This window comes from Zalophus californianus, chromosome 3, assembly GCF_009762305.2.
Source record: "Zalophus californianus isolate mZalCal1 chromosome 3, mZalCal1.pri.v2, whole genome shotgun sequence".
NCBI lineage: Eukaryota > Metazoa > Chordata > Mammalia > Carnivora > Otariidae > Zalophus > Zalophus californianus.
The window spans coordinates 120095893-120110155 of NC_045597.1; the positions used below are offsets into that span (position 1 = coordinate 120095893).

The 14263-nt window shown below is 34.3% G+C and overlaps 1 protein-coding gene across 5 annotated transcripts in view; it reads left to right on the forward strand.

Moving 5' to 3' along the window:
- The window catches only part of KCNJ3 (potassium inwardly rectifying channel subfamily J member 3), a 154433-nt gene that overhangs the window by 20164 nt on the left and 120006 nt on the right, over nucleotides 1–14263 (forward strand). Inside the window, exon 3 of one of the 5 annotated variants that reach the window (XM_027591158.2) lies at nucleotides 2924–2991. The exons of the other annotated variants lie outside the window; for them this stretch is intronic. Coding sequence (XP_027446959.1) covers nucleotides 2924–2940 — 17 coding nt within the window. The 3' untranslated portion in view covers nucleotides 2941–2991. Of the gene's footprint in view, nucleotides 1–2923; nucleotides 2992–14263 lie in introns of those variants that run through there. 5 annotated transcript variants of the gene reach the window in all.

The window sequence follows — 14263 nt, forward strand, 5'->3', positions numbered from 1 at the left end:
CTTTCTATCTTATCAGCTAAAAGTCCATGATATTTTGGATCTGTATATATTGGAAATGTCAAAGTACATTCCTCCTGGTAACTTCTATGATTATATATTTGTTAAGTATTTATTGCTTCTTAATTGTGATTTTTTTTTCTTTTTTAGAGACCCTTTTTCAGTGAGTTGTTGAATCAAAATAAAGCTCAAACTTTAGGGGTGCCATGGTTAGTTTTTAAATCTAAAGCCTTAATTTTCATGAGCAATTCCTCAATAAAATCTTACTTTATCAGGATTTTCTTTTGATAGGCCATTGTAGGGATTTTTAATATGCTTTACAAATTTTATGCCTAAATACTGAAGCATGAAGTAGGGTGGCCAACCAAGACAGTTGAAAGCTTTATGAGGTATGGGTCTTTCAGTGCTAAAACCAGGAGTCCTGGGATGCCTGGGTGGCTCAGTCTGTTAAGCATCTGCTTTCGGCTCAGGTCATAATCCTAGGGTCCTGGGACTGAGTCCTGCATCGGGCTCCTTGCTCAGCGGGTAGCCTGCTTCTCCCTCTGCCTCTTCCTATGCGCGCGCGCTCTCTCTCTCTCTCTGACAAATAAATAAATAATATCTTAAAAAAAAAAAAAAAAAAAACGGGAGTCCTGAGAAAAATGGGGTATTTGGTTATCCCACTTAAGAGTCAGGAATATTAGTTAAGCCTTCCTAAATGCCTGCTTCAATTGAATTGAGAAGTTTACTTTATAAATAGTGGAGTAGGTCTTTTCAAACTCATGATTGGACTTACTCCACCAGTGTCAGCACTGGAGTCCCAAAAATACTTAAAAAGGGTATTTTCACATATGTTATTTTCTCGAGTATTTTCACTGCTGTATTTTATAGAACATTTCATTAATACAATCCCAGCATCTTAGGATGGAAGTTTCTCATTTGTTTTGCAGGAGGTTGGTGTGGGTCAATTACGGGGGGTGAGGTGGGTTAGGGAGGGTAAGACCAAATTTGTCACAATCTGACCTTTGGCTGATATGAATAACATAAGTCAGCAAACTTTATAGATAATCTAGCTAATTGTTAAATATAGGCATAGGAGAATTGTAATTAGGTAAAGCAGTTTTGGATAAGATGTGGCATAGTCCGATGACTGGGAACTTCACAGTTTAAACATTAACTCATTCTCAGAGATTTTTCAGTGTGAAGTTTTGGGACTATGTATGTGGAAATCTCATGGTATACTTATTAAAATACTGGCTTCTGGGCTTTTACCTACATTTACAGTGTTAAAATGTCTGGTGTTTGTGGCTCAGGAAATTTGCATTTTTAATAAGCACCCAGGTGATTCTTATTAAGACCATTACAGTTTGAGAATGCCTCAATCCGGCAACTAGAAAAGCCACTTATAGCTACTGAATTAACTACTCAACTGTAATATCTTGGCCTAATCTACCATATTGATATGTTGTAAAAATGAAAGAGAACTTAGCTCGTTAAATTTCTGAAGTCTTCAGAGATGAAGCTTTGTGTCAATTCAGACTGTGCCGATCAATGTAGCCAAATGCAAATTAATATGGGTAGAAAAGCAGCGAAAATCAGGAGTATGAATTAAAATGCATTGCTCTTCATCATCATAAGCAAGAACAAGATGTGATAGCTATTGTGGAACATTGTGTGAAGATGTAATATAAATGCCAAGCAAGGATGTTAGTGCCACTCACTGATGGAGAGAATTCTGATCACTGAAATTGCAACACATGCATTAGACCAGAACACTCTCTCTGGTTATTTGTTTCATAGCAGAGAATATCATTATGCTTACTGTAAAGCTCAAAAGAACAATTTCACAATTGTGTACTAAGACTAACACTGGCTCTTAGTCCTTCAAGCTAAACTATTTGAGAGTTTTCTTTTCTGGGATAAATTTTGTAGAGATTGCAGAGATTAAATATAAATGTAAATATGTTTCTTAATAAAAAGTGATAATGAGAGAATAAGACTTGAGATCCAGATAGACTGAGTTTATTTTGACAAATCAGGATCATAGGCGCAATTTGACATTGCTTCATTTTGATTAGTTGTTACTTTGTGATTTCTATGCCGTAGTCTGAAAAAGAACTAAGATCATTGGCGCATTTAGCTCAGTAGAGCTTAGAACTGAAAATCAAGTACAAAGTCATTGTTGCTGTTGAAAATAAATGTTGAATGAGATAAAAATTATATAAAGTATATAAATGATGGTATTTTAATATCTCTTGATGATGATTCAGAGTGCCGTCACAAAATTGAGAAGGTCCTGTATGGGGCAGAGGAGTAAGAGGGAAATAATTGTTTTGTTGGTCAAAGGTGACTTAACCCTTGGAGCTTTACCTTAATTGTGTTGATTATGTATGGGTGTATTTGCTGAACCTCCTGTGCCAAAAATATACTCTCAAGCCTGAGAATAGCTCATGATCCATTCCTGCTGCCACTCTTCAGAGAAGAGTGATGTCTAGACCATTTCAGAGAGATAATCAGATCTTAAAGGCTTTTGGAGAAAGAGCATCTTAGTCTCCCTTAAATTACTGTCAAACAATTTTTTGTATGTCTCTGAATTATTTTTTAATATCATATAAGCCCTTTATTTTATTTTGTTTAATTTTATTTTTATTTTAGATTTCTTGTCATTTAAGATGGAAAACTTCCTGCCATTAGTTTTCAGAGCCATCTTTAGTCACATGTAGTACCGACTCTGTGCTGTACCTTAATATTTAGATACAGGTGTAATCTGGTTTCTTGGAAGGACAACTTTCTTCCAGATACATATAATATGAGGGGATCAGTTTGGGAAGGGAAGAATGCATGGTGCTTTGATAACTAGAGAAGGTTTGGACCTTATGAACTGAATGTCTGTTTGCGTATGAGCTCTCAACATTTTCTTTTTTCTTTTCTTTCTTTTTTTTTTTAGTACTTTCTCTGTGCTGAGGGTTTACTTTCTGACTCAGGCTCCTGATTCAGCAGTTCCCCAGAAATGGCTCCAATCCTTCCATATTTGGCAGCACTACTTAGAAAATGTAGAAAGAAAATGATGTAGCCTCTTTGTATATGTGTATTTATTCAGATTAGCATTATCGGTTCCAAAAATGTCTTCACATGTGTTATCTGTTTCTTCCTGGTTTTGCTTTGCTCTACATTTCTCCCAGTGGCCTTTTTTTCAAATATGCTTCATTACTCTCCATTCTGCATTTTTATACATGAAATGCAAAGCTTTCTTACACGTATATGGCTTATTTTCTTCATGTAGTTAAGAGTTTAATATGTTATAGCCTGTAAATTGTAGACTGGTAATGCTTCACGATAGTCCTTTATAATAAAGTTTAGGTGTCTTTTTTTCAGGCTAACTTGCTAAAATTGGGGACACACTATGGTCCAGAGCTTTTTATGTCCATTCTATGCAGTATACTGATGTTCTTTTGTTTTTAATTCAGTTATTGAATATTGTTTAAATTCAATCTAGCCAAGGTGAATTTTGCTTGTCTTTAAATGTGTCTAAAATGTTCTATAGGAAGGCACCAAGTGCCTTCATAGAGTGCCCTCCTTATCTTCCAAGTTCTACTAGACCAGTAGTACAGATACCGGTTAAAATATTATTTCTTATTTGAATTGATCATTTAATTATATGTGCCTGATATGATGTCTTCTCTGGTATGGATACACTTGGGAAAATCTAATATGCTACTTTTAGCTTTGAAGAAGCATATTTCTTCCTTTACACTGGAAATCATAATATCATCAGAACCAGAAAAAGTTGGGAGGAAGAAGAAAAGAGACACATTCATGATTTTTGAAACAACTGCCATATAATTGAATAGTAGAATTGGAATGATCGAATTATAAAGATAAAATGCTTCTTAGTGATATAATCTAGTTAAAACTTTCCATTTTAGGGAAATAGAAAGCATGATTCAGGGAGGTAAAACAACTTGCTTATCTTTTCAGAAGCAGTTGGTGGAACAGTCTGGAATATGCTTTTGTGCTTTAACTCTTATTCTGGCATTCTCATTACTAACAATGATTCAGCTATTTAAATGCATTTCTGGCTTCTCTAATTTAACATAATTTATAATGATGGAGACTGTATTTTGTTAAGACATGTCAAGGATTTTGGGTCGAAGTTTTTGATCAGATCAGCTAGTTGCTTAGCTGAGCAGAGGGGAAGGGCAATCAAGAGATTTATGCCTTATAAATCGGCCTGGGCTTGAGCAGCATTTCCAAGTCCATTTTTAGTCAAATACAGTAAGAGAAAGATAAAACTTACTATGTTTCAGGTCCTGTGTAATATTCATATGGCTAAAGACAGAGTACATATGGGGTATGGGAAGAAGAGGTTTCAGATGATGGTAGTAGAAAAGTGAAGGCTGGAAAATGTAGTTACCTTTAAGTCATGTGTGTGTTGGCACTTAATTGTTATGAGTAACTGGGAGTCACAGATGGCTTTTAAGCAGGCAAGTGACATGATCACAGCTGTGTTTTAGGAAAAATAATCACTCTGACTGACCATGGACAAAACCAGAGGTTGGTGGATCAGTTAGGGTGCTGTCACAGTAATTCAGATGAGAGGTGGTAATCTGTCGCTTAAGGAAATTTGAAGAAGCATCCACTTCTGGCTGGATTACGAAGGAAGATTTGTTGAAAACTTGAAGTATGTAAACTTTCCCGTTGCCCTTGATGAAGTTTGATGCCTCAAGGTGAAGGAGAAGTTACTTATGAAGAAAGAGTACAGGCCTGACATGTGACGATGGAGGGACTACCGAGCAGAAGAGCTTCTAAATTCAGATTTGGACTGAAGTGTGTGATGTAGGAAATGTGGGTAAAAGGTAAGGCCAGAAAGGTACTGAGAGAAGCTTGTGGATGGCCAAGAGTGCCAGGACTTCAATTTATCGGACAGAAAGGAAGGTAGTACAGGTTTCTGAGCAGATGATCCAAAACTACAATGAGATCTGTACTTTTATAATGTATAAAATAAATGATACTGTATATAACATTGTCTTTCTAATTTCATTTAGCTTTTTGAAAAAAACACCTCACATCAATGTGATAGGTACATTTTACATATCAGATGAGATTTGCTAAATTATGATTTTTTTTAACCAGAATTTGTTGCACAAATTTATTCTTTTAAAAAATGTTTAGATACTTAAAATAAATTTGTCTTTAACATGATCTTTTGAAGATCCTCTACATAGTGATATGAAAAATAGTGTTCAGTTAGAAGTGGAATTTAAAAACATTATTTAGAAGAAATCTGTGAAGATATTTGAATTCATTCAATTATGCATTTGTACTCTAGTTTAACATGAAGTTCTAGATGGTTTTGAATCATGCCCCACTTGTCTTTCAGAGTTCTTTAAGAAATAGTATTATGACTCTGTGAAGAAAAAATCTCAGAAATTTGATATATGTTAAAATTAGATGAGCACTTTGAAGATAAAATGACAAATTTTATCATTATGGAGATTAGTCTATTAGTGATAATATCCAATTAAAAGATACTACGAGTATCTGAAATTACAAAGTGTCAATGTATGTGTACATATATGTCTTCTGATGAGCACACCTAAGGTTAACCAAGAGTTGCTATTATGTCTGTTATTGCTATTATGTTATTATTATTTTGATCTGTGTTGTTATAAGAGTAACAATTCAGTAGGTACTGAATATAGACAAATTCTGCACTATTTTTGAAACAAATACATTTCAACTTGATTTTGGGGAAAAAAAGCATAGGTAAGTCCATTTTTATAAGGGCTGAAGGATTTTCTTCTGATGTGTTACCAAGGTCAATCTAAGTTGTTATACAATTTCCTGCTCATGCAGTGGCTTTTGCTCTGCAAGCAAAAGTTAGAAGAGAGCATAACCTGTTGAAAAATGCCTCTTCTCGGACTCATTTCATTTCCTGAAATAATGCCAGCAATTATGTGCCATAGGAATGGGTTGATTGCTTTTCTGCATTAACTTTGCTATGCTCCTATATAATACTGTTTCAGATTGGAAAACCAGGATCTTAACTGGTTGGGAGAATAAAATCTGATGTAATGGGTGAAAGTAAATTCTATATTACTGTTACATTACCCATGAAATGTTTTACTTCACATTCTTTATAAATATAAATAAAATGTTACTTTTTTTTAAACCTATGTATATATTTTAATGCAGAGCTGAGACATGGAGAAGTATTATCTTTCTCTGAAGAGTTTTTAATGACTCATCTGGGCTCTTAATGTTTCCCATAGGAGATTCTTTTGCTGCTTAATGGTCCATGTTTCAAAATAATTTTCTTTCATTTAAAAATCTCCTTTGAGAAATATAATTTCACTGGTAATAATATCCTCTATAGCCTTTTTTTTCCCAAAAATCAAATCTTTCAGATTGTTACTAGTTTGATCACATTCCTGCCCTGTCATTCACTAGTCACACAATATATGTTTCTTGTTTGTTTTGTCTTCAAAATTATCTTCTGCTTGTTTCTACTTTTTATATCTTGCATCCTCCACCAACTAACTGGGTGTTTTGGGCAGATATTTTTTTCTTTGAAAGTCTCCTTTTATTTTGGAAATGGTAATAATACATATCCTCTTCTCTCCGCTTACCACTTAAACTTATCCTAAGAGTTCAAAGACCTGATGTATAGACCATGCATTGCAGAATTTAAGCCCTGTATAGGAGAACATCTTCAAACTCATGGTGTCTGCTATTTTTCACTAACCCCCTCCGCCCCTGTACCACCTATTTAAAGACATGAATTTTCCTGGTCATGTTTACAATATTTTTCTTTAGAAATATTTAATTAATTTTCTGTGTCCAACTATTTCACTAGCTCTTGGCAATACTCTTGACTTTCTGTTTTTATTAACTGTTTGTTATTATCTACAAAGATCTGCCAATAATCTGAAAATTAATGTATGGAAAAGGCATAAACTACATTTATTCAAAAGCTGTATCCTTTCAGTGTTTAGAGAATATTGTAGGTCTTTTTATATAGTTTCTCACCTTGAGAATTTGGTTATATTGAAAACTTCTGGGGTACAGAGGTTATACATGGTACTTTGTAAAATAGCATTTCGAATAGTCCTATACCTACATGACTGGTTACTATGGTAGAAAGAACTCTGAGTTAGAAGCCAGTTCTGCCCCTAACTGGCCATGTTATGTTTACTAAGTCCAATAATATTCTTGAGTAAATTCTTTTATTTATAATCTATAAATAATATTCCTTGTCTGGTTTTTGCTAAGGCAAAGGGAAATTAATATTTTATGAAATCATAAAATTCCATAATATGTAAAATATAATGATTTTATGAATGAAAATGACTTAAATATCACTTTTCAACTTATTAGTATTTCATTTATGTCATTATTGTTCAGGTGTATTTCTTTAACTTGTTTTGTTGTACCAAAATTTCAATAGTATTTGTCCTTGCATATATGTTTAGTAAAAATACAATCTTGGTTATTTATTGTGACCTCTTTTTTTTTTTTAATGACAGTGTAGTTATAGCCAGTAAAACCAATGATGCTCTTGACATTGTTTATTCTCTATAGAAATAGCCTTGTGGTTTACTTTTGTCTACCATGTTATATGCTCATCTTTATGTATTTTAAAACACTCTGGTCTGATGTTGGAGTAGCCATATAACTCTCTGGACCACTTTTTATTGATGTCAGTTTGGAAGGGGAATATCAAAAAAATTATATATTTTCAAAACTTTGGTGATGTTACAGTAAACTTCTTCTCTATTAATTTACCACAGGTTTAACTTCACTTTCTGGGAATTTGTATGGTGGGTTCCTGAAACCACCGGCACAAATCTGTCATGCTTAGTAAAAAGATTCAGTATTTGAAGAGCTGATTTACTATAGAAGAAGGTGTTGCATGATATTTCAACCTGCTGATTTTAAAATATGTCAGGTGTTAGAGGAGATTGGGTTATTGAATTGAGAAAATAGGTGTACACAGTGATTACAGGTATAGACTTCAGAGTCAGATTGTCTGGCTTTAGAGTCTAGACACCATGTATTTACATGATTCTGGGCAAGTTGATTAATTTCCCTTTCCTCAGGATCTTCATATGTAAAATTGTGGTATAAATTATTTCTATATCTTTTTTTGGGGTGGGGATTAAACTAACTATATTAAAATAAGATACAATAGTGAGTGTGCTTAGTATATTATCTAGGACTTAAGGGTCACCCAATAAAATTAGTGTTATTGATATTGTCAAAAGCATTATTAATAGAGAGTTCTTAGTTGAACACATTTTTGGAGAATAATAATGCATTAACATACGTAATATATACCAATATCATTGGACTAGTTCTCTTAAACTTTGACCAAAGATTGGCCCTTATGTGAATTACATTGCAGTTTTATTAGTAAGTGCCAGAAATGAAGGCTTCCTCAGTTCCAGCAGGTTTTTAATGGACAAGTGCAGGTTTAGCAATACTAGAATAGTTGAAAATTGTATTTATTTATACCAGGAAGGATTGCATGCAAAATTTGTAGTTTTTACAATTACCTTTGCCAGCCAGATGTAGAGGAATTTCACCTGTCCTTTAATTAAATGCTATAAAATGTCATAGAGTGCTAACAGAGTAAGGGCCTTTCCTTTAACTAAGTCATGGTCATTTAATTAAGTTCCTTTAGAACTGGTCCATGAATCTAAATATAGTGTCCAACATTCAGAATATTTCTCTGAGATCTTATTTTATTTTATTTTTTTAAAGATAACAGACATTTATTGTTCTTATCAGAGCAAAAAGACAAAAGTTAGAGTTCCTGTAATACCATCACCCATAAATAACCTCAGCTATGGATTTGGTGACTAACTTTTCCAATACAGGCCCACACGTGTAGGCTTGCATGCCCTTGCACACACATGCACACCCATGTGCACAGATACGCACATCTGTGGTAAAACTCAACATGCTTTTAGTGCCCTTTTATTTTCCCTTAATTTTACTTAATTTATTTTGTCTTTGTTTTTTACTTAATTTATTGTGAACAGCTTTCCACATTTTTTTTATTTTTAACAAAACAGCTTCATTTTCAATTGCTATTTAGGTATTCTTTCCCCTGGACCCGCCATAGTTTGTCTATTACTTAACCTGTCCCTCTGTTGCTGGACATTTCCCTCAATCCCTCACTTTTATAATTATGTCACACTTAACCATATTGGGTAAACTGTTAAGTCCAATTTTAGTAATTGCGTTAGGATAAATTCCTAGAACAGTCATCTTAAAGGTATTACCAAATGGCCTCCCAGGAATCCTATACGTATTTTGGAATCTTTTTTTTTTGTCTCTTAAGTATTTTATTATTTTTATTTTATTATGTTATGTAAATCACCATACATTACATCATTAGTTTTTGATGTAGTGTTCCATGGTTCATTGTTTGCATATTACACCCAGTGCTCCATTCAGTACATGCCCTCTTTAATACCCATCACCAGGCTAACCCATCCCCCCACCCCTCTCCCCTCTAGAACCCTCAGAGTCCATAGTCTCTCATGGTTTGTCTCCCCCTCCGATTCCCCCCCTTCATTTTTCCCTTCCTACTATCTTCTTTTTTTAAATATATAATGTATTATTTGTTTCAGAGGTACAGGTCTGTGATTCAACAGTCTTACACAATTCACAGTGCTCACCATAGCACATACCCTCCCCAATGTCTATCACCCAGCCACCCCATCCCTCCCAGCCCCCACCACTCCAGCAACCCTCAGATTGCAAAGGGAACAGTCAACAAAACCAAAAGACAGCCGACAGAATGGGAGAAAATATTTGCAAATGACATATCAGATAAAGGGCTAGTATCCAAAATCTATAAAAAACTTATCAAACTCAACACCCAAAGAACAAATGATCCAATCAAGAAATGGGCAGAAGACATGAAATAATTTTTCCAAAGAAGACATCCAAATGGCCAACAGACACATGAAAAAGTGCTCAACATCGCTCGGCATCAGGGAAATCCAAATCAAAACCTCAATGAGATACCACCTCACCCCAGTCAGAATGGCTAAAATTAACAAGTCAGGAAACGACAGATGTTGGCGGGGATGCGGAGAAAGGGGAACCCTCCTACACTGTTGGTGGGAATGCAAGCTGGTGCAGCCACTCTGGAAAACAGTATGGAGGTTCCTCAAAAAGTTGAAAATAGAGCTACCATACGATCCAGCAATTGCACTACTGGGTATTTACCCCAAAGATATAAATGTAGGGATCCGAAGGGGTACGTGCACCCCAATGTTTATAGCAGCAATGTCCACAATAGCCAAACTGTGGAAAGAGCCTAGATGTCCATCAAAAGAAGAATGGATAAAGAAGATGTGGTATACACACACACACACACACACACACACACACACACACACACGCACGCACACACGCACGCACTCACGCACACCGGAATATTATGCAGCCATCAAAAGGAATGAAATCTTGCCATTTGCAACAGCGTGGATGGAACTGGAGGGTATTATGCTGAGTGAAATAAGTCAATCAGAGAGAGACATGTACCATATGATCTCACTGACATGAGGAATTCTTAATCTGAGATCTTATTTTTTTAGCAGCTGTGTATTTAACTCATAATTGACTTAGGCCTTTTTAAAAAAATTCTCTTATACTATAATTTTTAAAGTATTTTTTGATAGCTTAATCCTTTTATCAACCATCACCCATGAGACAGTATATTGGCTTATAATGACTGACAAAAAAGGTTAATTATTGTGACTTCTCATCATCCACGAGAAGCAAGGACTGGGTGCTAACCCACTGCATATCTGGAATAATATGCACTATATAAATTGGTTTTTAAAAACAGGGTGAATAAAAATAATTAATATTTTATTATAAGGCATATCCTAATGAAATAATTCTAATCAGAATAACTTTAAATCAGAAAGCTTGATTTATATTTGCAATATGTTTCCTCCTAAATAAGATTGTATGAGTTAGGCATGCATTTGATTGCAAATAGTAGAAAATGCAACCAACAGTGACTTCAACAGTTAGAACTTTATTTTTCACCCATAACAATATGTTCAGAGCCAGCAGTCAGGCTGGTCCAGCTGCTCCAGGATGTCATCAAAGACCCTCCTGGAGTATTGAGATGCCTCCAGTCTTCCTGCGCTGCCATCTTCAACATTTGTGTTTCCTACTAGTGGTCTTGAGGGCTACTCCACCTTCAGCTGTCATTTTAGTTTCAAGTGGAAAGAATGGGGAAGAGGAAAGGGCAACAGAGCTTTCTCCTAAGGAGGTTGCGATGTTGTATTCAGGAAAGACATTGCCTAGGAAAAGTTCTCTCCATTGCATTGGTTTGAACATCCTCTGACTCCCTTGCCCCAACCAGAAGAGTTTTAGGAATTGATAGCTTTTAGCTGTACATAATTTCTTGATTTAAGTAAGGTGAGTTTGTTTGTTTGGTAATTTTTTTTTTTTTTCAGTAAGAATGATGGGATGGGAGAATGGATAATCTCAAAAAAAAGGAAATCCTTGCTTAACCAAATTTTAAAGGTTGTATGAATAGGCAATATAATGCAAAGTACTGATTTTAAATGATATTTCTTCTACCTAAATATGCAAATAATCAAATGTAAGAGTTTTATATTTTTTCCTGTAAAAGCTAATGCAAAGTAAGAAAATTAGTGGTAGAGGAGTATTAAAATTATTCAGTCTAGTATTTTGGTGTTACCCTACAATTATTTTTTAAAATATGAATAAGGCTAAGGTCTAAGGAAAGAAAAGTAGCATAAACTTGTTTTGCAGTCTCATTAATTGTACAGCAATAAATGTTAAAACCCATATAAAATATTATGGAAATATCCAATTTTATGTTATCCTTAATGGTGCATTCATACAAGGAACTTTTCCCCCCTAAACATAGTCTAGTTTGAATCTCATCACAGATTAGAAATGTACTTTCAGTAGATGGTTCTTTATCTATAAGACATTGTTAAATCATATCCTCCAATAAGCTGCAATTACTCCCTACTTGAGGTGTGGTGCAGTGGGTCTACTAAAACTTTCAATCATATTTAAAAAGTAACTTAGCATTTTTTTTTTCTGCAAAGGGAAAAATGTGTAATTCATTTAACTCTCTGGTGTGGTTCATATAATAATAGGAGGACATGGAATAAAGAAATGTCCTGTAAAGGAAAGTATGATTAAATGCTTTGAGAGTTCGAGGTCAAGGCAGCCTATTCAGATGAAGTGTCACTACTTCACTAGGATTTTAAAAGATGAATAGAATTTTACCCAGCACCAAAAGCAAAGGCTTGAAGGACAGGCAATGTGGTATCATTTGGGTAGCTATGTGCCCTTCTGTAAGGGACACAAAATAAGAGATGGGGTTGTCAGATAATGAAGCCTATTCAAATAGCATCTTTGGGATTAGCAGAATTCTGGACTATTTTAAAAATTCAAATGTATATGGTAAAAATTTTTATCTTAAAATTACTAACTTCTGTTGCCTATTTTCTTTGTGCTTTCTGCCAAAGTTCATATACTAGTTTAGCTATTTTGTGAATAAGAGAATTTACCGAGTTAATTCAAGAAAATTTTTAAAAATACTTGTGTTATATACATACTTGAATTGTTCTGAATAAGCCAGATAACTTCTTTGGGTATCTTTTAAATATATATAACTAGTACCTATTGTGTATAGAATTAGTGATCATATTTATGCATTACTGTCTTAAATAATTGTTGTCAAATGAAATTACCTTTTCAAATAGGAGATAAAGATCTTGCTCTGGGGGGGAAAATTGTCTCTCAGTACTTTTTCAAACAAAATGATTCAATTCTTTTTTTTCTCTCTCTCTCTCTCTCTTTTTTTTTTTTTTTAGTGAAGGGAATTCCTGGATCACCCATGCATTCTCAGACAAACATTTTTTTTTTTCCTACTAAAAGAATTGTCAAGATGAAAATGCTAATTCATTTTAGGGAGTCTTTGTGTGCCAAAAAGTCAGCATCATGCTCTTCAGACATGTAGTGCTAGTACAGTTATAGTATATTGATTATAATGTGCCAGGAAAGAGGTTAAACACATCGAAATATGCCTTTTGTTTACTCAACAACCTCCACATGAGTTAGACAGTATTTTTCGCGTATCTGTGGATGAGGAAACAATCTGAGAGTATTTGCCTTTTATATGTCAAAGTCTTCATTTATACCTTGTGAGATAAGCCAAGATACCTGCTCAGTAGGTTAAAAAGTGCTGGTCGTACAATTTATTCATTTTTTCCTGCCATTGTGAAACTCTTTGTAGAAGCACAGCTTGTTAAGAAATAAGTTTTGCACCTTGTCTCGTTCTGCATATCTTTGTATTTTAAATTTCTAAATGCCCCAGATATCCCAGTACAATTTTGTTGCTATGAAATTTGTCATTGTTTCCTAATTAGCATAGCATTTATGTTTTGTTTTTTACTCTTTTTCAACCCTCACTTCCTTTTCTTCCTGGCAGTCCATACTTTTCTTACCCACTGGTGTTTAGGTAAATGAAAGACAATTCCAGACTTCAGTGGACTCTTCAGAAACATAAAAACATCTTGCAGGGTCATATTTTAGAATAGGATTCAAAGGATTTGTGGCTTTAATCATTTTTTTCCTTTGTATCACCACTTGGTTTGAAGTTTTTCCTGGACAAAATGCCAGGTTGGCATCCCAAGTACCTCATTAGCTGTTCATCTTCACATTGTTTCACTAACTGCCCATCAAAATTCAGTGTGTGGCTCTGGGCCTGCTAAAAACAAAAGGGCAAGATATCATTCAGAAGCATTATGTGATCTGTATTATTTACAGATCACTTGAAAGCACTAGGGATTAATCAAGGATGGAAAGTACAAAAACACATTTAGCTTTTATCAGTAACTTATTTTAAAAAGTGGAAAATAAATCAGATGTTTAGTGCATTTCCAAGAAATAGAGGCCTAATCTGCCCAGCACAACATTGGAAAAAGCAAACAAATGAAAATTTCAGTATTGATTTTTGGTTTAGCCTGTTACTGGTATGTACGCATTTTGGTTTTCAAAATCTGCTTTCCTTTATTCAGATTTAGAGATTAAACTAGCCTGTTTACCTGTGGTAAAAACCCACTTTGAGTACTGAAACAGATTTTATTTTTAACAGATTCCACTTTACCTTTTCTTTTAGTTGTAGAATTAATTTTACTTTTTTAGTTACTGTATTATGACTTTTATTGAATTGGCTATTTCAAACCCAATTCTTTTTTTTTTTTTTTTT